The 23,759-nt window shown below is 48.7% G+C and overlaps 1 protein-coding gene and 2 long non-coding RNA genes across 9 annotated transcripts; 1 reads left to right on the top strand and 2 right to left on the bottom strand.

Moving 5' to 3' along the window:
• Positions 1 to 446: 446 nt before the first annotated feature.
• RPRM (reprimo, TP53 dependent G2 arrest mediator homolog) lies at positions 447 to 2,653 on the top strand. Its single transcript, XM_080599436.1, has 2 exons — positions 447 to 1,514; positions 1,614 to 2,653. The coding sequence occupies exon 1, from the start codon at positions 814 to 816 to the stop codon at positions 1,150 to 1,152; it is 339 nt and encodes a 112-aa protein (XP_080455562.1). The 5' UTR covers positions 447 to 813; the 3' UTR covers positions 1,153 to 1,514; positions 1,614 to 2,653.
• Positions 2,654 to 2,798: 145 nt separating this feature from the next.
• On the bottom strand, positions 2,799 to 14,124 carry LOC308197984. Of its 7 annotated transcripts, XR_013953494.1 has the most exons (10): positions 14,035 to 14,121; positions 12,744 to 12,790; positions 12,144 to 12,237; positions 10,375 to 11,406; positions 8,543 to 9,612; positions 7,020 to 7,154; positions 6,586 to 6,749; positions 5,392 to 6,503; positions 5,114 to 5,262; positions 2,799 to 4,271 (listed from the first exon to the last, which is right to left on the bottom strand). It is a non-coding gene; the product is annotated as an uncharacterized lncRNA (long non-coding RNA). The 7 variants fall into 7 exon arrangements; XR_013953497.1 differs by lacking the exons at positions 12,144 to 12,237; positions 12,744 to 12,790 and having other exon boundaries at positions 10,375 to 10,446; positions 14,035 to 14,111; XR_013953496.1 differs by lacking the exons at positions 8,543 to 9,612; positions 10,375 to 11,406; positions 12,744 to 12,790 and having other exon boundaries at positions 14,035 to 14,113.
• Positions 14,125 to 14,132: 8 nt separating this feature from the next.
• Positions 14,133 to 21,477, bottom strand: LOC308197985. The gene is made up of 3 exons (XR_013953500.1): positions 19,962 to 21,477; positions 19,703 to 19,761; positions 14,133 to 19,305 (listed from the first exon to the last, which is right to left on the bottom strand). It is a non-coding gene; the product is annotated as an uncharacterized lncRNA (long non-coding RNA).
• Between the last annotated feature and the right edge of the window lie 2,282 nt (positions 21,478 to 23,759).

Below are 23,759 nucleotides of genomic sequence, written 5' to 3'. Positions count from 1 at the left end.
CGGGGGAGACAAGAAGCCGGCTGTGGGCTGTGGGGCTGCAGGGGGGGCACAGCCCACACGCTGCCACATGCCTGTGGCTGGGTGCAACCCCAAAATCCCACTGGGTTTCTGCAGCTCCTGTCAGCAGCGGTCCCCAGGGTGCTGGTCTGGCTGTTCCTACAGCATCGGGAACCTGTGTGGCAGAAACCTGCTCCCCAAACCTGCCTCCAGAACGCCCCACCTCTGAAACCTGCTCCCCAAAACCCCACTCACAGAAACCCTCAAAGACCCGTTCCCCAAAAGCCCCCTGTGAGGAACCCCCCCACCTCAGAACTTGCTCCCTAGAGACCCACCTTGCAAAACCCCCCTCCCCAAACCCTGAGCCCTGACAACCCCAAACCCCTCCCCAAACCCACCCCCGAGAAATCCGCCCCCAGAACTCGCCTTAAGCCCAGCCCTGACGCCCACCTGCGGAGCTCCTGTCCCCGGCCCCTCCCTCCCGAACCCTGTCCCCCAAACCCTGCGCCCCCGGCCCCCGCTCCCCCTCGTCCCCCGCAGCTCTCCCCCAGCCCCCTGCCCCCGAGCCCCCTCCCGGAGCCCACCGGGGGCGGCGGGGCGGGGCGGGGGGCGCGGCGCGGAGCTGCGGGCGGAGCGGGGCAGCGCGGGGCGGCTCGGCACCGCTTGGCACGGCTCGGCTCGGCGCGGCTCGGCACGGCACGGCACGGCACCGCTCGGCACGGCTCGGTTCTCCCCGGTTCGGCCGGTCCCGGCTCGGCTCGGCTCGGCCCGGCCCGCCTGCATGCGGCGGCGGCGGCGGCGGGGCGGCCGGGCGGGATGAACGGCTCGGCGGCGGGCGGCACGGCGGCCGCGGGGCTGCTGGCGGGCGCCGGGAGCGCGGCGCTGGAGCTGGAGCGGGCGCTGCGCTGCTGCACCGCCGCCTCCGTGGTCACCGACGGCGGCGGGGCGGCGGCGGCGGCGGCGGACGAGCGGAGCGTGTACATCATGCGGGTGGTGCAGATCGCCGTCATGTGCGTCCTCGCCCTCACCGTCGTCTTCGGCATCTTCTTCCTCGGCTGCAACCTGCTCATCAAGTCCGAGGGCATGATCAACTTTCTGGTCAAGGACCGGCGGCCGTCCAAGGAGGCGGAGGCGGTGGTGGTGGGGCCCTACTGAGCGCCGCCGCCCCGACGCCGCCCGCCCCGACGGCTGCGGGGCCGGGGGAGCCGGGGGCAAACGGGGGCGGCCCGGGGAGCGGTTGTTGGGCAGGTGCCGAGTTAAAAGGGGCCGTGAGGGCAACGGGTCCGGCCGGTCGCCTTCCCTCCGCCTCGCCGCGGCTCGCCGTCGGGGCTCGGGGAGCGGGGAAGCGGCGGGGGCAACCCGCGGGGCTGCGCCACCGGCCGGGGCCCCGCCGCCCGGTCCTGGCCTGGGGCCGCCCCGCAGCCGCGCCCGGGGCTGCCCCGCGACGCCCCCGCCGCGTGGCCCCGTGCCCCCCGCAAGAGAACAGCGCGAGTGCCCGCCCGGAGGGTCGCCAGCAGGTGACTTGCTACAGTCTTGCGTCGGGGCGGGGGGGGGGGGGGGAGAGATTTATGCTCTCATAAATTTTTTTTTTTCTCCTTCATCCATTTCCTTTATAGGGATAACAGAACATCTTTCTATGAGAGGCTTGCATAGCTGTTTATCATATCCCTGAGGGCTTGGACTGGTTGCCGGCGATAAATCAATGTGGCCACGTTTGCTGTGGGAGGAGTGGAACCGGCACAAACGCTCGCTGGGGACTGCAGCAGCGGGACGGGTGCGGAAAGGCTCAAGCCCCGTAAGCCAGCTCTCCCTCTTGACACCCCGAGTCCTGGAGCAAGACTGTTAATTGTCGCTGTTTGTAATGCTGATAATAGTCGGGAAGTTTTCTGGAGGAGCTGTGGGGGCTTCAGACTGCTTGGTTTTCCCTCACTTGCTCCTGAGCTGGTGCGAAGATGGTCAAACCGCCAAATTATTACGGGTGTCGTTAGGAGATGCTATTATGAGTTTTTTCCCTTAAATAGACTAAGGTGAAACTTAGCATTTACAACATGCACCAGAGCTGAAAAGGGTGTGAAATAAAGCTGGAGCCTGAGACGACCTCCTGACTGTGAATAAACTTTTGGTAGAAAATGAGACAAAACAGAATTTCGCAATGTAGTATGATTCCCTAAGATGAGCAGAAATCTCAGCCGTGTACTCATTTAAGGGAAAGAAAAAGAACAGATCTGCCTGTTCTCTCGGGAACAAATACGCTATGGAATTTGTCATTAAATCAAAATAAACGTTACTAAGCTATCTATCAACTGAAACATCAGTGAGAAATTTAACCAAAACTCTCCTCCTTTCTTTACTGCTTAATGCTGCAGGAACAGAAGATAATGCAGTGTTTAAAGACAACACAATAAGAGTGAAAACTCCTAACAGAGACGTTTCACTCATTGCAAAACATCTCAAACTTTTTAACTCGCGTCACTTCACAGTAACGCAGCGCACGGCCGCTGCTGCAGTCTGACTTGCAAGGAGGGCACTGCATATCTGAACATCGTTTGAGGGCTAGATTCATTATGTACTCTTTATTAATTATAGCAAACACTTAAAGCGTAAGACATTTTGATTTACTTTTGGCAGGAGCCACAGTTTTTTCCAGCACTGTAAATCTGAGAGATGGTAATTTCCTGGTTCTGTAAGAAAACTGCGGAGTTCACAAAGTCAGTCTAATCTAAGGACCCCTTCCAAGGTGAGAGCTCCCTACCCCCGCCCCCATCACGTGCTTGAGGCTTGTTTTTTAAGCTCGACAAAGAGACCTCAATTTAGACAGGTTGGGGAAGGGGCTTTCCTGCTCCAAGCTGCAGAGGTGCTCGCACGCTTCCAGTCCCATTGGCGTCGCTCAGGCTGCGCTCTCCATCTGTACCATGGGGACTTTGGTGCTCAGAGACCAGGAGGAGATTTGGGATATTTACAATCCACTGGGGCAGGCAAGGAGAGGATGGCATGGGGAAGAAGCATCTCGGGCAGCAGGAATGGCCCTGATACCAGCTTTAGCTCGCGTTGCATGGTGTGGGTGCAGGCGGCTTCCAATCATGCCGGGAGCAGTGTTCGGTGCGTGCACAGCCACCAGCCTGCACACCTGAGGGGGATTGTAGGTTTCACAGCTCCCTTCACACATCCTTCCAGGATGTGCCTAGAAAAGTACCCGGAAGAGCCCTGGTCTGTGGTGCTGACCAGGAAAGCCCCCCGAGCTCCTACAACAGGCTGAAACAAAGCCAGCAGCACCATGGCTTTGGTACTGACGCAGGCTGCCTTCCCACCAACACCTCTCTGCGGTGCTGAGGTGTCAGGGGAAAGCGGTGCATTTGGGATAAAGCTGGTGCCTCGAGGAAGGGCTCCATTGCCTCATAGTTGGCTTGAAGACAGTATGAACATCTGACCTGCTTCTTCATCCTTGTCCCTAGTTTATTCAGATTAAATGGTAGAATACAATCAATTTTACCACCAAAAAGGAGAATTCCCATTTCTCTATAATGTTTCCATCTGTGAAATTCCCAGAGGGACAGGAGACTCGGTGAGAGTGACCTGGCAGACCTGAACAGCTCTCCGTTGTTACTGTTAGACATGAGTTCTTCCAAATCTCGGGTTTGTCTGAAAACGCTGGCCCTCGCGCTGCTCGGTGGTTGTGGCAGGGCCAGGTTTTTGCAGCAGGGCCTCTCAGCAGGACTCGCACCAGGACCTCACCGCAGCCTCCCAGCAGCTGTTTCAGAGACAACGAGCCCCAAAAGTCCATACAGCCCCCACCAGAGCACGGCAGCTGGAATAATTCCCTCCCTGGGCACTATTTGCAACTCCTCGGTGCCATAGATGGGGAACCCCCCCAGCCTGGCGCTGGGCACCACAGGGATGGGGCAGCCTCAGCTAAACTACATCAGCTACTAATGTAGCGGTCTAAAATGCATTATTAGCTCAAATCTCACTTTTCTCAGGGCAAGGCTGGAGCAGTCTCACCTCAGACCGTCTCCATACCTAACACGCTGTGCTGTCTGGAAGGCAGTAACGCAGCACTGCTTGCCTCGGCCGAGAGCCGCAGCCAGGCCGTGCCCGTGCTCAGCCCTGCCTGCGGAGCATCAGCCAGGAGCCAGAGCCCCTTTTCTGTGTAAATACCCCGTAAATACTCCTAAAAACGCCCTTGCGTGCTGCCAGCAGCCTGCCAGGTTCCACCTGATTTCTCTCTCATCCCACATCAGGTCTCCTCTTTCCTTGCAGTTAGCTGGGAGCGCAGCCTGAGAAACACGAGATAAAAGATTGCCCCTTTCAGCTCAAAACGTGCACTAATCTTCCAGAACAAAAATCAAGAGGTATCTTAGCCACTTCCCAAACAGGCACTGAAGTGTTTTGTTCAATATTTTAAATGAGATACACTTATTAAAAACACTCCAGCAACTGCAGCTGCTTTTAGATAACCCTTTGAGTGTACTCGGGCTAAATTTGTCTCGATAGCTATACAATTTTAATTGTATGCTTCCCACATCTTAGTCGTAATAATAATCAAACCATGTCTGAAGTAGGCAGAAAAGGTGCACTTTAGCAGTTAAGATATATGCAAGTACAGGGCTTTACTCTGGGTTTGTATTCAGGCAAAATTCACATTGATTTTAAAGGCAATTTAGCTTTAATAAGGAAAACAAGTCCCACTGTTTATTTGCAGTTAAAAAAAATAAAAAAAATCTTCACTGTAAGTGACAGGCAGAGCGCTTGCTTCTGGCTGGAGCTAGGACCCTTAGAGGAAGGGTTTCCTAAAAATATTCAGGCTCGTATTCGGATAGGCAACCCATTTGAACACACAGCCCTAGCTGGGTTTGAGCCCATATTAATTACCATTAAAGAATGAATCATTACCAATGCTCTTCTCTCCTTCCTCCCATCACTGTTTGTGTGCGTGAACGGCTTCTGCCGTTGCCATTGATTTCAGCAGACCATGACTCGGGCTGTCTGACTGGTGTAGCGAAAGGAGCCCCGAGGGACATCAAGTCTTTCAATTCTTTTATGTTATAAAACAGCAGTGTCCTCTCCATAATTAAGGATTAAACTTGCTGTCCAAAAATCTAATTTTCAGTTAGCTCACCATTAAAAAGTGATAGCTGTTGCACATCATACTTTCATGTGTGCCCGGTGGCTGGCAGCCAGCTTTTTTTCAGACAATTCAGACGATTCTGCTGCTCCCAGTCTCCTCTGCACCGTTACTTCCTATTACTGGAACGGTGATGCAGGTTTCTTTGAAAAAAAGAAGAAAGAGAGAAGCCAGCCAGCAGCAGAAAGTGTACAAAATGCAAGGGAAAAGCACCACGGACACTGAGGGGCAAAAACCTGAAACTTGATAAAAAAAGGAAAAGTTTTTTTTACATTAAAAAAGAGCCTGGTGAATCTGTCAATTCAGGTACTGCCAAAGTCGGGGAAATCAGCAGGCTTCCAAAAAGGAGTGGGTGTTCACAGGAGAGATAGAAGCACCTGCTTGGGTAGGAAAATACACACACACACACTCACATGCAAAGTTTTAGCAGCACCATCTTCTCTTTCCTCCTTCAGCAAATTTAAGCCCAGAGCAAGTGACCTTGGTGGCCACACAATTCACCTGCCCTTGTGGGGCGTGGGTTTCTTTTATGGGACACCTTTATTTCTTTAATGCCGAAAATTGCTTGTAGCTGAGGACCAGATGCCGTCACTGAAGAAGGAAACCAAAGGAAGCCCGGACTGCTCAGAACTGAGCGTATCCATCAACTTGGCCACTAGCAGCTGGGGACCCATTCCGCAGCTCCAGAAGGTATTTTTAGCACATGGAAAAAAAAAGTGTCATGAGCACATGATATGAAACATACACAAAGCAATCTATCATTTTTATGTCCTTTATTCCACCACAATCAGGTTAGGATTTTCCCCCCGCTTGCCTCCGTTTCGGAGCGCTGGCGGGGCTGTGCAGGAGCAGCACTGCCACGGAGCTGCTGCCCGGCTCCCGACGGGGTCTGGCTTCTGCCCTGTGCCAGGAGCTGCAGCCAGGAGCATGAGGGTTGGCCCGCAGTGCCTGCAACAGCCTTAGGAATGATTTTACAATGTAGGAAATGTGAAAGCAAAATGTACACGCACACACAAAAGCTCAGTGTTGCACGTGCCTCGTTTGTGGATATACCGTGCAATAAATAATGGCTGGCAGCCCCGGCTCCGGTTGGGTACACAGCCACCACAGCAGGCAGCTGGGACGCCCACGTCAGCAGCAGCTCCATGCGAACCAGCACCGTGCCCCGGCAGCCAGGAGAGCAAACCGCATTTTGGGGTGCATTAAATGTGGCACAGACAGCTGGCCAGAAGAGATTAGCCCACCAGATTCAGCACTGCTGTGGCCTCACCTTGAGTACTGCGTGCGGTTCTGGGCCCACAATATCAGAAGGACGTTAAGGTCCTTGACAGCATCCAGAGGAGGGCAACAAAGGTGGTAAAAGCGAGGTGCCGGTCTCTTCTCCCTGGTAACAGTTGGCAGGATGCAAGGGAACGGCACAAAGCTGCTCCAGGGGAAGTTCAGACTAGGCAAAAGGAAAAAATTACCTTTTCTTAAGTTCCTCCAGGTAACAAATGATTTTTTTCCTTTTTTTCTCATTTCTTGATTAGAATAGAATAGTTCAGTCGGAAGGGACTTTCAAAGATCATCCAGTTCAACTGCCTGACCTCTTCAGGGCTAACCAAAAGTTAAAGCATATTATCCCCGCTTCCTGTTAAAAAAAATAAATAAATGCAGGCTTCAACAAAGAACTGGAAACAAGAATGCAGAATGTGTGATACAACTCTAAAGGATAAGCTGATCAGGTAGAAAATGCTTTGGAGCTCAGCCCTAAAAAAAACAAACAAAAAAAAAACAAAAAAAAACACCAAAGGCTGGCCATGGGATAGAGTTATTTCTCTGGCTTGCAGGAAACTTTTGAGCATGGGAGATATCAGGCTGTGGAACAGTCTCTGTTGGGAAGATATAAAAATTCTTTTACCTGTGACTTTTGCTCTAAATTTAAGAATATATTCCCTACAGGATACTGCTGCATTCACAAAGAGCTGGACCTGCTCCTCTCCCTTGCTGCCTTAGGAAACTCCGTCATTCAGTTTGCTGCTGTGCACTGCTGAAGCTACAGGAATGAGAAACACCGATCATGCTGTAAATATTAACTACACGTAAGAACTACTCAAAGGTTTTCAAACAAAGAGAACAAACTGAATTATAACCAGCAATTTCAGGACGTGGAGAAAGAAGCTGTTTTCTTTAATTCACTCCGCCGGCATCAGCCACGTCTCCCCAGAAGGCTGGTGGCTGCTTGACAGCAAGCGCGGTGCTCTCAGACCCGATTGCCAATTAGGGCATTTGTGTGTGCAATGGAAATGCCACTCAAAGTGCTCAGAATACATGTTCAGTGGTTCACAAATCCATTCAAACTTTCATTAAAATCTCTTCATTATTAATGACACCTACATCTCCCTTCCCCTTTGCCAAATATAAACTCTATGTACCAAAATGTATGTGTTCGAGATGGAAAAGATTGCTGAGATTATTCGGCACTCTTCCTACCAGATGAGTTTATGCGATGCTGTCATTCACTAAATACCCCTTCCCTGCCTCGTTACGACTGGCCTGGCACTGGTTCATTTGCAGGGAAATGCCCCACAGTCTAACCAGCCTCCCTCCGCACCACCTGTATGAGGATTAATCCCTGTCAGTAAATATCGCCTAATTCCAGCCTGCTGATTTCCACTGGGCACAAATCTCCTTGGCATATTCATGCTGTATTAGAGAAGAGGAAATCACACAGCATCTTAAGTAATTTTGTTTTTTTACACACTCCATTTGTTTGCTATCACATTAGCTCCTTTTCAAATGGTACACCGTGACCATTTTTGTACACAAATAACATCTTGAATTTGAACAAAGCATGTCCACAGGATATTCTCAAAGCGAGAAATGAATTGCTTTAGAAAAAAATACAGCATCATTGGGAAATGGAGCACAGCAGGTATTAACTAATGACACCTAACATTTGCCATATCCTGGACAGACAACAAAACTGCATACATTAATTAAAAGCAGGCTTTGGGGAAAATATTATGAGCTCGTGCTGTAATGCCTGTGGAAGAGAGAGGAAGTGTGAAGCCTGGCGAGGCACTTGGCACAGCTTCAGCTCTTGAGTGCCATGACTGAAACAACTCCGGAGTCGATGAGCCAGTCGTGCCCTGTACCCCAGCAACCCTCCAGTCAGCCCAGGGATCTTCCCAGTTCATAAAAGGTGGCTCTAGGAAGAAAACCACAATTTCCTAGATCCTAAGTGCTGCTGGGAGCATGCATGCTCTGTGCAAATGGTGCCTGTGGAGAGCACCAGGCACCAGAGCCATGGGCTCTGCACAAGCACCGCAGGAGAAACACAGAACCGGCCCCGCATCTAGTGGGAGTGCAGCTGGACTGCGGAAAGCATGCAGTTACACTGCAAAAACACTTCCGATAGAAATTACATGGACGTTCTCATACCATTTGCAAATGGAGATCAGGGAGCAATCGAAGCGCTGCACTGTTTTTAATGCTTATCAAAGCCCCGTGCTGTGCCGTGCTGCTCATTTCCATCGGTGCTGTGGCTCCATACCATGTCAGGGGCACCTGGCTCAGCTCTGGCTTTGCTGTCCGGCAGGGCAAGGAGGCAACAGCTTACGTTGTTTCTAAGCAGGGTTGCAAAGATTCATTCCTCCGATTGATTCAAAAAAGGGATTTTAGTCAGGCACCAACCTGTCAGAAAATGTGACAGCCTAGTGCTTGGAGATGAAAGTCCTACAAGAGTTTGCCCTGCTCTTAACCAACCTCAGCAGGACCGACAGCCCCGATAGCTGGTGTTGGACCATGCCCAGTCTCCTGCCAGGAGCTTCTTCATTTCATCTTAAAATGTATCTGTCGAAATGCCAAATGAATCCCGACAGCCTGCACACGTGTACGACGCCTTGCAGCGGTCGGGGCCTGTTCATCCTCGCCCTCACTGCTTGGGCCGCTCGGCTTGCACGGCTGGGAGACGGTGTCCACGGGCTACAGCGCTCCAGTAGGGAAGCAACGATCAATTTAACAGTAAAGTTGGAGCTTTGTTGTTTCCAGAAGATTAGAAACACCCCTTTTCATAGGAAAGCATGGCAAGGAGAGGTTATAACTTTCATAACACTTCAGTCCTTTCTTTGATAACACTTCTGTGCTTTCTCCACCCCTGCCTCCTCCTTGCTCACTGCTCATTGCCGGTGCCAGAGAACCTCGGTCCTACACCCTCCTCCAGCCACAAACCCCCTTTTTATCCTTTAAGATCAGGAGCACCACTGGGTAGGGTGTACCTGGGCACAGACAGCTGGATGCTCCTATTTGTTTCGTGCCACCTCAACGAAGAAGCAAGCCCCGAAGCAAAGCGCTCGGTGGCTCACTCACTTAATCAGAAGAGTTCGTTTGTGCTTGCAATATCCCCCAGGGCCACCACTCTCCTGAAGAGTTGCCTCCGCTACCAGCACCTCAGAGAAGTTAGCCATGCAAGGATTGCTTGGGGAGCAGAAGGAAGCAGTGACGAATTTGACCTATTTCAAGCAAAATATGACTCTTTGTCTTCTCCAGAAGATACCAATCCAAAACCCATGCATGTGGATTTAAGTAGTTCTGATTCACATTTTAACAAGCACATGAGTCTTGGAAAGAGCATACCAAGGAGCAGTAAACTGCTTGTTTGGGGTGATAACATCTCTGTAGGTGCACATTGAAATCTATTCATGCACCATAGAGGGATATCATCATTCTGTCTTCCCTTAATAACCCATTTTTTAATTAGATCATGTCTAGAAAAATATTAAATAATGAGGTTAATTTGTTTCCTATCTATGGAGATTCAGCACAGCAGTTCCAATGGCTAGTTATCCTCAGTGTTCAGAAATTGCACACTGTTTTTGTCTGAGTATATCTCATGTCACTCATTGATTTCTTTTTTACATTTTTTTCCACAGTGACAGGCTCTGCATTACCAATTCCCATTTTATGAATGAGATTTGCAAGCTCTAAGCCTTGGACTTTCTTGCAATTAACCACAAGACATTTTTGTAGTGTAACTGTGTTCATAGAACTTATTTGAATCTTTGCCAGCTAATTGGCATCTTCTTTTTAAATTCAGGATGCTGGAGCCGAACACAATGTTCCAGCAGCAGCCTCACTGAAGTGAACACAGGCAACACAACCTCGCTGACACATAAATCTGTATTCCTCTGTTTAAAAAGTGCATGGGTGTATTTTGAACAAAAAAGAGCAAATGCATATTTGTTCTTTCAGCCACAATGTCACAATTCTCTTACCTTCTGCTGATTAAATTGCCGTGACACAGAAGCCCTTTCAAAACCAGGGTTCCGCAGACACAGTCCCAGACCCTGTAAGCGTAGCCTGCTTCATTCATCCTTAAATAAATTTTGAAATCTAAACAAGTTAAACAACATCAAAATGCACATTGTATCGGGGTAAAGTGTGGCTGATAAGTTCTATCTTGTAGAAAGCCATATAGATCATCAGCAGCTGTACTGGCCTTTTGTAATTCATGATTTGAAAGTTTTGCCATTCCCCTACCATGCCTTGGATGCATGGATGGATGTGAAATTTAATTCTGCACCTCTGGGGTGTAGCCCCAAGTGGGCTAGAGCTTATTCAGGCAACTTTAAGAGCACTTAGCTAGTTCATTACTTATTTTCAGAACAAATTTGTTTAATGTTTCTGCCTTTGCCCCCTGTGACTAACAGCTGTGTTGTTCCTATCTAGTAATCTAGTAACAATACCATAGATAGTATTCTTTAAGAAAACACTTTAAAAAAAAAAAGCTTTGCTGCACTTCTGCATGCCTTTTCTCCTTCTTTTACCACAGTGACTTCAATTCTTACAGTAAATATATGGCTTCCTTATTTAAGATAGGCTTTTATGCAGCTGTCTAGAGGTCAGGGTCATTTTTTACAGTGGGGTACGTGCAAACAATCCCAACAGCAATCCTACAGTTTGTGCTGGAAAGGAAATTGCAGACTGCACGCCGTTCCCCCTCAGCTGGCGGTCCTCAGAGAGACAGATCCCAGAGGGATTCAGGCACACGGCCCAGGTGCCTGTGAGGGGTTTCTGAGCAGCTTTAGGGCAGCAGCCACGCTGTTCTCTCCCCTACCTCCTGCCCATCTCCATCTTCCTTCTGGGGAAGGCAAAGACAAAACATCTGGCCAGCCGTGCTCTCCTGCGGATATCCCCGTGCTGCCTCGCAAGTGTCCGGTTACATCCCTGCTACATCAGCCTGGAGCACAGCATTAAGTGTAATGGCATCGCTGGGGCTGTTCCCAACCACGATGGCATTCTGATTTCTGCAAACAAAATGCTTTCCAAAGGTAATATTTGAGCACTGAGATTAATCCACACCTGATACACCCCTGCTTCTCCAGAGACGCAATTTAGTATTGCGGCTGCAAAACAGGGATAACACACCACTATATCTCCCGTCTTTGAACTGTAACATACTTAACAAGATCTCTATGGTATAATTATTTTATTTCAGAAAAAAATGCAGTTTGTTCCTTCCAAATCTAAGAGAAAAAACTAATCAAGTAGGAAGTAAGTGTATCATGCATTCCTTTTGGAAAAGCTAAAACGCAACACAAAGTTTGGCCCATAATTACAGCATCAGGCTACGCTTGCCTTCCAGTTCGGATTTTGTTCACTTCTAGTACGGTTTAGAAAAATGATAAGATGGAGACTTTAATCCAGCGCAGCTATGACTTAATGAGACCGTAAAACAGACATACTGCATCGCTATAGCCTCTTGCTAGGAGTACAGCACGAAGCACCTCTGACGATACGCCGGAGGCAGAGTTAATTTCAGTCATCGTTTGCTCAGCCACCTGGGTGCAGCTGCCCTCATTTGCGTTGTGAAAGCCCCAGCTCGGTGGCACAATGATTTTGTTTGGGGTGGAAATCCAAAGTGGGAAAACGGAAACGTATGAAAGGCAAGTAGCAAAGTACATCCCAGGGAAGTGGGATACGTGCAGTTGAAAGAGAAGCATTAGAATGGCTCCAGAGGTGATGGATAGCCATACTCACGTACCAGGCACTCTTCCAAAGAACAGCAATCCTGGAAAAATTCCTCCCAGAGAGAGGGATGTCTACAGCACAGCCCTGGGTCCTTGTACAGAGCTGTCCTGCAGGGCATGAGGAGAAGGGAAGGGGCTGAATGAAGGCTCCCTTAATGCTCTAAAAAAATCCCCTTACTGCCAGCAGGGCAGGTGGGAGGCAACCAGGAGTCATTTCCTGGCAGGGTGAAGGCCAGGAAACCCACCAGCAGCTGACCCTCTGGGATGGGACAGGAGGACAAGATTCAGGAAGGTAAAGACATGTTCAAATGAAACCGAGTTTTTTGAGATAAGAAAAAACAGGCCTGCGTTTAGGAAACAAGAGCTGGCTAAGATGTCTAGAACAGGCAGACAATGTATGCAAAATGGCCACAGGTAAAGCTGCTGCAACTAATTCGTGCCATTACGGATGAACCTGTCAGAAGAACTGACACTGCAAATTGAAGTCGGTGTTCTCTCCCCAGCCATACCAGTATCGGCTCTATTAAATCCGTATTTAAAGTAGGCTATTGCATGTAGGACCGAGATAAATGGCCCAGCACATTGGTAACAGCTTCCCACCTGCAAATCCTCACCTCCAGTTCAGCCTGGAGAGCTCTCCTCTTGCACTGCCACTGGTGACCTCAGGAAACAAGGTGAAAGTACACAATATAAAAATAAAATTTTACTATGTGCCCAAGTCCTGGGCAGTAGGGATGTAAACGTTCCAAGCAGGAAAGGAACTGTGCAAGAAAATGGATTTAGGGGGGGATTAGGGTAAAAAAACATATATATATATTTTTTTTTTTCCTCAAGTGGAATTATTGACCTACAGAACTTACTGCACAGAATATTTGCACTGCTGCAGACTGTGTGCACACGCAGCCACATGCACAAAAACACATCCTCATAACCTGGGTGGTTATCCTCATCCTCATAACCTGGGTATTTTCTCCCCCTTCCTACCTGAGGAGGGGGGGAGTGAGAGAGAGATTGTGGTGGAGCTCAGCTGCCCACTCGAGTAAAACCACCACAGCAAGGAGAAGGGAAAGGTTCTGAATGCGATTAAATATTCTTGCATTTCTCCAGCACTTTGGTGCTCACCAGCTGTGAATCGGCACAGCCCGATTCCGTGGGTGCACATAAACACCTGCAGTGCCAACACGGCCACGCTGGGACCTGCACGCCTCCATTGCCAACCAGAAACCTTGGAGAGTCCTGAAAAGTTCTGCCAAATTTCATGCAATGATGTAAGGAACAGGGGTAAGCACAAGTTGCCGGTACGTGACATTTTAATTACCAGGCTCATCAATTTACTTCACTCGTATTTCTGCAGTGTCTCTTTGTTTGACCCGAAGAGCAATTTGGGGGATAGCAGGATAATGTATATGGATTTTGCATTGAAAATGGCTACACTGTTCATTATATTTTCTGGGCTCCATTTCTCTAATGAGTGATAAATTTTATTCTCTATACTTCAATAGGAATTTGGCATGAATATTTATCCTAGATAAGTAAAATTTCTACATGCATGCTGAGAAAGAAAAATGGAGCCTGATGGTACTGAGATGGCTTTGATGATGAGCAGTTTTCACATCAGCCATCAGCTTCAAGTAATAATTGCAGGGGAGCTGCTTGTAGCCAGCAGCAGACCAGGCTTGCTGTTACAGTCCAGAGAAACAGCTAATGCTCCGATAAACTCTTTGTCACCCATAATAATAAGTGATTCAGAAGGGATTAAGTTTTACTGCCCAACCCAAAATCAGCAGTCCCTGGACTGCACACCCTCAGGTGCTTAAAAAAATAAAGCAGAAAATACAAGCAGAGAGTATCGCCTACCCAATGATAGCTAATTAACCAGGTGCAATGAGAGATGCATTATCTTACCTTTAATGCCAGGAGATGGGAAAACTGAGCAAAGGAGTCCAGAGGACCAAAAATGTGAATTTAAAAAAAAAAAGAGAGAGAGAAAAAAAAGTGTAAAATACCAGCTGCACCAAGCGCCACTGCAGTAAGGCAGGTCCCTGCACCACCCCAACCCCTTCCTGTGGTAGTTAGCTCGTGGGGAGTGCCCTCGTCCCCCTAAAACACCATCACCTGTTCCCAGCACACACCCGTACCCCTGGAGCCCACTGCTGCTGCGACTCAGGCATCCAACTCATCCTCTCGAAGCAGAACCAAGAAGCTGGTGGGCTGGAATCGCCCCTATTTATGCAAGGGGATGTTTAAAGGAGCCCTTCCAAGGCTTCCAGCTGCATATGTAAATTGGGAAGAGTGCTGTTATTAATAACAGCAAAGGGACTGGGAGGCTTTCTGCGGGGTTCGAGGCATGTGCCCTGTGAACTCTTTAAAGTGTTTTTAAGCAGACAAAATGTGATATAACCGGCCTTTTCCAGCAGAACAGGCCAGGCAGTGCAGACTGCCCACAAAGCTACCAGCTGGGGTCGTGCTGCCCCTTGGGGTGCAGGGGGCCGGGTGCTGCACACACACGGGACCAGACTTCAGCCCATGCCCCAAGAGCTGTAACAGAATGGACACGTACAGCTTCCCGCTTGCCATTTTCCTCCATCCACATCTCGACTCCTTCTGCTTGTGGAATGGCTAGATTGAGAGCATGAGTCAATTGGCCATCAGTACGAGTTCTTAAATGGCTCCCATCTTTTATTCTTCGTGATGCACTTCGTTCCTCAGCTCAAGACCTCGTTTTGCAAATGTAAGGCAACTCAGGGCTCTACTACAAAAGGAGCAAGTTCAGCAGCCTCCTTGGTGTGTCTGTTGGATGGCACCCTGGCTATCTGACAAGCAGAGAGCCATCTTCTGCCGCTGCCTGAGATTTTTCATAAGGCTCATGCAAACGCAGCTTCCTACAGGTCCTATTGCATTTTTAGAATCATCACTGAATTTCATGAAAGAAATAATGTATTTTGCCTAATTAGAAATCATTAATTTGAGGGAACAGATGGAAACTGTTTGTTTGTGAGACAGAGATCCGTAGTTTGCTCTGTGAAGGATACGTTGCATCTGTGCAGCGCACACAGCTTGCAGCTCCTCGCTACCGCAGACTTTGCAGCACTTATTTAAAGACCATTTGCATCGGGGCAAACACTACAGAAGGAGCTTAAGGCATTTACATACCGGAGTGCTAGGGAAATTTGTCATCAGCCTCCTTGATGCTTTTGAAAATACCGTCATACCATTTCGGGCAATGCTGCCATTCTTCATGAGTCTGGTGGCCGCTAATGCAAACCCTTGAGAGCAAAATCTATTCTGTCCCTGTCCGCAGCATACTATTATTTAATTGGTCTCTAGCAGTTTTGGTAGGAATTAATAAATGGACTATTTCTGAGAATGACACAGCCTTTTCCTTCAACTGCAAAGGGTCTTACGGTTTTGGACAGTGGTGTAGGAAAAATGACCTTTGCCTTACCAAAGGGATGGGGCTCCTGCCATGCCGTTGTAATTGCGTTTCTCCCCCTAAGTGTCTGGCCAGGTTGGAATCGCTCTGGACCACAGCCATAGCAAAGCTCAAGAGCTGAACTCTTTGTCCAACAGGTTGTCATGTTCATTTTTAATTGCTCATGAGAAAGTCAAGATCTAGGAGAGTGCATGCAGTGTCTTTTGTGCCGATATGTTCACGTCAGCACATCCTTGTAAGGTGATAGCCACCTCTGGATCCCACCTCTGCTCCCCGGGGGGACAAGGGGACAAAGGAGGCGTGGTGCTTTCAAAGCTTGGTGCAGGACAGTCACAACTCATAGCACGACGCAGGCTAAACGCATCGCTGATCGCCACTGCAGCTGTGGGTAGGTCTGCAGACCTCGGGGGCAGGCCCAAGCAGCACGTCTGCCTCGATGCTTCGGGAAGATGTCATTTTATGGGGCTTCAGCAGAGCCAGCACGTCCCCCAGGGGCTGTACAAGGGGGCACCCACGACATCCACCCTGGCCGTGCCCAGGTACCGCATGTGGCAGTGTTGTAGCACAGCAGCTTTACAGCAAAAACACCGTCCTCCTTTAATTCTTCTTTCTCCTCTTGTGAGATGCCCAGACCCGTCCTGCGCCCTGCATGTGCTGGAACAAGAGCAAGTGACCGATGGCTCTGGCAGCCCACGTGTGGGAGGTCACTGCTGCCTTGGGGCACAAGGGCCACTGTCTCCAGCCTGGAAACAACGCCTGCCCCATGGGGACTGGGGTGATGAAGAACACAGTACTGCTCAGTAACCTTACATATCCCTCCAGTGTGAAGGAAAGTGCATTCCTCCTCTAAGTTATATAGAAAGAGATTTTAAGTATTTTTTATTTATTTATTTATTTATTTTAAATTTTATTCTTGGGATAAGAGAGCTACTGTTCTCTGGAAATAGAGCCTGAGTGCTGGCAGGCCATGGTGCCAGGCCAGCACCTGCCAGGTATTTTTCTCCAGCTTCTGAACATGCAGGTTAGGCCTCTATGGCTACTATCTGAACTGTGTTAAAGTAGGAAAAAATAAAAATAAGAGGAAAACAAGGAGGATTGGGGCAGGCAGCCTGCGGACTGGAGACTTTAGTCATATTTCATTTTAAACTGAAAAATAAGCTATTATTGTGTGGCCTACGGAAAAGGATTAGAAATTGTCCAGGATATAGAAGAGAAAAATAAAAGACAGATCTTATGACAGAAGAAAAATGAACAATAACAAAAACCCGCTATTGTCCAGCTCTCTGAGGAAAAGAGGTGGCAAATCCATGCTTTCGGAGGCTTTTTGCTGAGTATAATGTAATTTCTCAGGCATGCTGCTGTCTGATAACCATGGATGAAGTGTTTGTTTCGGAAGAATTTGGCATGGTCAGAAAGCTGTGCATAAGGCAGGCTCACATAAACTGATTAGCACCAAGAGAGGAATGGAGATGCTATCTCTGCTGCGAGCACAGCTTTCCGAAAACCTCCCGGTAATAATTATACTGGCTCTCAAACACAAAGCCCCACAGACAGCCTGCTCTGAGCTGGATTAAAAAACACAGATCAGAAGTTGATTCAAAGCACGACTCATTAGCACACGTGGAGATAGAGGAGTGAAAAGTGAGGTGTCTGTGCAGACAGAAATCAGAGCACCATCCGTCAGCATGTGCCCGCGGCCCAGGCTCTGCCCACCACCCTCGCCTGAAGAGGGACAGGCTGGTCTCAAAACGAGCACCGTGAACGAGCTTGCCTCTTGGATTAGTGCTTAATTTTGATATCTCTTTAGTAAAGTGCACGTGTAATCCCCAGGGGGCTTCTGAGTTAGAAATTGTGTGCAGCTTTGTGTCGTTACTCATTTAAACCCATTGCTCAGTTTCAGAAAACTGCTTTTCCAGGCATAATACTTATTTTTAAATGGAGTCCAATTAGTCTTTGTTAGAATGTGTTTGATTTGGTAGCGTGTTTCAAGCAGTAGAAATTCTTAAGACTGACCTAGTTTAAAGTAAGGACTAAAATAAATCACAGAGTTAAAAGGTTGTTTCGGAAAAACTATGAGATGCCTGGAAAGCACTCTAATTACAGACAATTTTTAATTCGTAGTTTCCCATCAAGGGTCACATTTCACATTTGGCTGCATACCTTTTTAGAAGCAAGAGCCTGCGACTCCACAAACTTTCACAGGACAGCAGCAGCTCTTGGATAAACTGATAGAAAATTACACAGACATTGACTAGACATCTAGTCAGACTGGAAGCATTTTTTTTTTATAATCAGACAGTTTTCCAACAGCCACACACAGGAGCAGATGAAATGCCCGATGTGGATACCAGCAGAGTGGTTTCCTTGGCAATTGTAACTATGCAAAAGACTTTGGTTTCCTTCTCTCTGCTAATATAAGCAAATATTTAAGCCTATCAACTCATCTATAAAGGTTAGTTCAATTAAAATCAGGTCACCTCATTATAATTTGAAATCACAGGGCTGCATCTGGAAAAAAAAAATGCAAACATATACAAATGTCTGAGCATTTTAGCAATCTGATGGACTTGGACTGGATTGTTCCTTGCTTACATTGTTGCACGTTTTCACTCTGATTTATTCAGAATACAAGAAGCCCTAACAGTCAAGGGCAGACCTGGGAAGAGTTGCGTCGACCCAAACTGGACGAGCCCAAGGTGGTTTGTGCCTGAAGGCTGAGCTTCCCGGCGCCGGCTGCCCCGCGGCTGTCCCACAGAGCTGGTCTGGCACACGAGACACATCTGGTTCAGTTGTTGTATAAGGGGATGGGCAAGTTTTTTGGTAGCAATTTTTTTTTTTAATCACTAAGATCACAGCAAAAATGTAAAAGTGCTAACTGACAAATTCAGTAATAAAAAGGTGGCATATGACTAGTGTTTCCCATACAAAAATATCTACATTTTCATGTCTGCAATTATTTGAATGAAGTATATGCATAATTTATTTTTGCCAGTCAGTTTTAAGTAGAAATGGTCTTCTTGCACCTCTTACACAGCTCATACGTAGAAGTTCCTGCTTCAAGCCCGATGTGAAAACACATGCACTCGTCTGCCACCACAAGCAGCAGCTGATGTAAGCAGCACGGTGCCGTGTATTCAGAGACACACGGTGTCAGAGGCAGCGAAGCAGTGCTTCAGGTGCTTCTAATCAAAGCTGGTCACGCCACAGAAGAACGGGGCTGATCGCTTCGTCTGAAGGAGATGGAAGCTGGGCCTGGCCCCTGCACTGAGGGCTCGTGTTCCTGGAGGGAGGCTCTGAGCAGATCATTTCCCAAGCACAGATGCACATTGGCAGGTACAAACACTTGATCAGGGCTTATTAAAGATAATTATTTCTTATGAATAACTTGTCAGACTGTCCCCATTTTGTCTTTTCAAGAACGCCAGCTGCCTGGAAGTGATCACCTTTTCGCATCGCTTTTGCATTCCTTTAGTATGACTCAATGGAAACAAAGAGCTGATGCAGGAGATTAATTAATAGAATTAAACATTAAACCTCACTTTCCCTTCCTACACTGAAGGAGAAGGCAGAACTCACAGCTGGGGAGACGGGGCATCGACGAGCGCTGAGCCCTGGTGGGACAGCCCCAGTGACACCGCGAGTGCCTCATCCTTGAGCACGAGCCCAGCCCAGTGAAGAGCCCTGGCCTGGCTTTGTCGTTACATGGGATGGATGAGTTTTTCTTGGCTCCTTGCCTCTGCCAGCTGAGAAGTAAAGCCAAAGTTGATTGTTATTATTGCTACTTTTCTGAAGCACGTATTAAATCTCAGACTTCCTACGTGATGTTTTAAAATGAGCTCTCTAGCTAACTTCAATTAAAAGGAAAAAAAAAAAAAGTGTCTAGATTCGATTGACTACTTTGTCATTGGATATAATTAACAACCCTACACGGTAAGCTTGGAAAATGACTGGCAAAGCCAGAGCAATAGCAAAGCTCACCAAGTACTGTTGGAGACAGCCTACATTAACATGCCATTTTTTTTTTTTTTATCTGCTTGATCTGTGCCTTTCATCAATATCTCTACCGGTATTCTTCATGTCGGATGCTATAAATAAACAGGTTTTTTTTCTGGATATCCCAGCACATTTCCTGGAACTTACAGCAGCACCAGGGAGCATGCCACCACAACCCCAGAGGTTCCCAGAAAGTTAGTCAGGATCTGTGAAAAAGAGATGAATAGAATATTTTTATATCAATTAACAGAAAACCACGACAGGCTTAATACTGCTAAGTCATCCCTTTAACCTTCTCATCGGTCTAAGACCAGGGCTTTGACCAAAACTATTTTCTTCATATTCAGACCCCAATTTCTGTCTCCTCACCTCATCTCGCTGTTTATATTTTGTCTTGCATACTCACCACTTCCACAGACGGCTCTCGGACCACCTTGCTCAGGTCCATTGTGGATCCTCACCATCATCCTGCTGCTTTGGGGTGGTGTTGCCATGAAAGATTTACAGGAACAGCTCTGCTCAGAGCGGGATGCATGTGTCCGACACCTCCCACTGACCTTCCTGTGCGTAATTCAGGGGGAGCTGGTATTCATTCAGGGTGGTGAACAACTGCACATCTGCATCACTGCTACTGGCAGGGTTTGCAAAGCCACACACCCGTCACCCTTTGTCACTGAAGCAAAGAGCAGGGCGCGAATAATTCACGTCTCTGGCCCCAGCGCCTGCTCCTGGGGCACCACTATGAGTAGAATATAATGTTACAGGGAAAAGTGGCAGCACCGTCCTTGTGGTGGTGCACGGTGGGCTCATGACAACCCACCCAGCAGCAATGCGGAGCAGAGCAGAAATGGGTTCGCATCTGCTGTATTGAATTAAGGAGCAGAATGAGTCGTGCCTGCAGCAAATGGACTGATTAGTGGCAGCACACCCAGAAGGCTCCTCCTGATTTCTGGGTGATTAGGATGTTTTGCTAAGACTTTTAGCAGCCTCCAAGGACCTGTTTAACTTGCAGTGAAAAAGAAATGACCCAAACACCAGAACGGGCTGGATTTTACGGGGAGAGGGCAGAGCTCACCTGGTGGGTACCCTGGAACGGGGCCACAGGGATATCAGCTGCTGCTTTGTGACCCAGAGACAAAAGCTACCAAAGTGAATTTACAAAAATGTAAGTGCCTGCAAGCTGGTTTTATGGAGAAAAAAAAAATGGTCTCTTCAGGCACAGAGAAACAGAGGACAAGCCTTCCCCCCACAGCACACTGCTCCTATTTATCCTACAGAAAGTAGGATTACTGCCAAGTACACAAGTAAGATATTAGCTACAAGCCTGATTTTTGGTCATTATCGTGACCATTAGTTACAAAATAACATCTAGTCATTTATTCTAAGCGTTTGGCACAGCAACTGAGGTCTGTGGGCAGGCTGGATGCAGAGCCTGCGATGGCTTCTCCTGGAGATCACTAGGGCTGATTAGTTCCCTAATTCCTGCGATTATTAACCCTAATGAAATCTTGCTCTCTAATAGCTGCATAGCTATTGATTTTTAATTGCTTTGTTTGTGCCTTGAATTGATTGATAGCAATTCGTGACGGCGCGCGCAGCAGGAAGAGTTACGCACCGCCCGCGAAGGAAGGGCCGGCACGGCAGCGGGGCGCTGCGGGGCCTCAGTGGTGCCGGGGGCGGTTTAGCCTGGATATCGGGAAGAATTTCTTCATGGAGAGGGGGGATTGGGGTTGGAACGGGCTGCCCGGGGAGGTGGTGGAGTCCCCATCCCCGGAGGTATTTAAGAGACATGTGGACGTGGTACTTAGGGACATGGTTTTGTTATGGACTTGGGAGCGTTAGCTGATGGCTGGCTTTGATGATCTTAAGGGTCTTTTCCAACCAAAAAGATTTTACCTAGTTCATAAACAAAACTCCAAGCTCCAAAATACAAAAACAAAACTCCAATACATACACCACAGCAGTGTCCGGACTGTTTTTAACTTGAAGCAAATCAAGCACTGCCTTTACCTGACAAAGGGAAGCAGGAGAACCACGGGGAAGCGCAGGTTTTTGGCTTTTGTGCTTTCTGCAGCGGGGGCGGGAGAGGAGGTGATGCTGGGGGCAATCAGGACTTTCCTCCCTGCACCCACGTGCACCGGGGCTGCCCGGGGGCACCGGTACAGAGACGGGAAATCTTTACTGGAAACCACGTAAAGCCAGCAGCGGTCCAGCCGCCTGGGAGAGTCTGCAGCACACAGGTGCCTATCGCCAGGGAACGCTTCTGCCTTCTATATGGTTTGCATGCGTTTGAAATAAGCCCCACAAGAAAAAGTCAGAGTGCGCAGCAGAAGGGGCCTCACAGCAATCGTACTGCATGGATCAGCCCGTGCTGGCCGGCAGCGGCAGCTCTCCATGACACACATTTACACCTCCAGCTTTGCTCCTGCACGGCGAGGCCCAGCCTGCAGCTGGGAGGGCACAGACATGCATCAAAAACCCCAAATTCATCACAAATGGGAGGGGCAGGGTAAATGGTGCAGCCCCTTCATCCTTCCATTCTAAAAGCTGCCTATCCTCTCCTGATTTTAACAAATCCGCATTACTGCTCAGTTTCCCGTTGACAAAGTAATGCAGGTGCCGTGATGCCAGAGCCGCTCAGCCCCGTTGGGTTTCAAAGCAGGATGCTTTTAGCCTTGGAGCTGGAGCCCCTGCACCCCGCAGGGAAGAACATCATTGTCTGATTGGAAGATCCTCCCTTCTATTGCAAATCTTGCTGAGACTTCCAACTTATAAAGCAGAGACAAAATTTAAGAAATCTCCTAGAGTAATAGCTGGCAAGTTACTATACATACAGCAAAACTTATTTATATCTGGATTTCAGGAATTAATTTAATTTTCTTTCTCATGCTTGCAAGATTAAATAAAAAGCAATTTATATTCCCCATAAATATGAATTACTGTGTGTTTCATTTTGACATTTTATGCAAGAAAGTATTAATGTAGACTCGTTTGGGTCAGACTACTTCCATGCTGCCTCCGTAGATAAAACTGCTTGCTCATTGCACTTGGATTCAGCAAACTGGGAGAAAACCAGGAGGGTTCTTCCTCCTTTTCAGTTTCAGCAGTCGTTAACACTGGCTCTTTGTGCTCATTTTACTGTCATCCTGACCTGGGGACACGAGGACTGCTGGGGTCAGCACGACCAGCTGCAGCCAACCTGCCCTCACGGCCGCCTCCTGCCTGTCCTGCCTGCATGGGCGTGCTGGGGGTGCACGTGTGAGACAGCGGACAGGAGGGGGGCAGAGCCAGGCTCTGATTTATTGGGATTCTTAGGGGGACCGAAAAAAAAAAAAGGAAAAAAAAAAACAACATTCCTTGTCATTTTTTAAGCAGGGATGTGAGCACCTTGTAGAGCATGATGAGAGCAGGGGGGGCACTTGCAGCATCCTCGGCCAGACTCTGCCGGTGCTGCTAACACAGACTGTCCTGCAAACCAGAAGCTGGCTCTGCTGAAGTGAGGTCTCCACTGCTGTAATGGAAAATTTCCCCTGGGGCCAAGCAAGATGCTGCTTTTTGTACTTGTCTGAGACTGCTGTGCATTCATTAGCTTCTCAGAATGGAGGTTTTTCGGTGGGTAGTTACGAGCAAGCGCTGCAACAGCCGTGCTGCCAGGACCAAGCCCCAGCAGCACAGTACAGCATACCCTTCCTCCTCTTCCCCAGATTCCTCTCTCTGCACCAGCTTGGCATCCTGCGCTGGGCACCCACCTCCTGCAGCATCCCTGCGCCGGGGGGATGGAGCTGGGAGCTGGGGGGCCGAGCACGGAGCTGGGAGCCCAGCTGGGAGCTGGGCTGAGGGCACAAAACCTTCCCTTCCTCTTGTGTTCCCCCAAATCAACATGAACAAAAAGAGTGAGGATGGGAGGCTTGTAATTTAAGAGAAAAGTAAAAGGACGGTATTTTAGCTCTCTCCTCTTCCCTTCTACAAGCGTGCTCTGAGCCAAGACCCCTCTCCCTGCTCCCTCTGTAACACCCCCCGGGAGGAAAGGCATCGGCATCCCACCCCCGCACCCTGCAAGCCATGCTCCGTGCTCAGTCCCACACCACAAACTCACAGGAACATCACCATGAGAGTGTGCGAGATGCTCCCAGAGCAGGAGCAAACTGCAAAACTGCTGCACTTCGCTTCCCCTCTGCCATGAGCTGGAAAAAGAAGTGAAGAA

The sequence above is a fragment of the Anser brachyrhynchus genome (assembly GCF_964034855.1).
Source record: "Anser brachyrhynchus genome assembly, chromosome: 7".
Taxonomy (NCBI): Eukaryota; Metazoa; Chordata; class Aves; order Anseriformes; family Anatidae; genus Anser; species Anser brachyrhynchus.
This window is presented reverse-complemented; position numbering and strand designations above follow the sequence as displayed.

What these genes read in the sequence shown, in the direction of transcription:
- RPRM (XM_080599436.1), top strand. Translation starts at nt 814, where the DNA reads ATGAACGGCTCGGCGGCGGGCGGCACGGCGGCCGCGGGGCTGCTGGCG.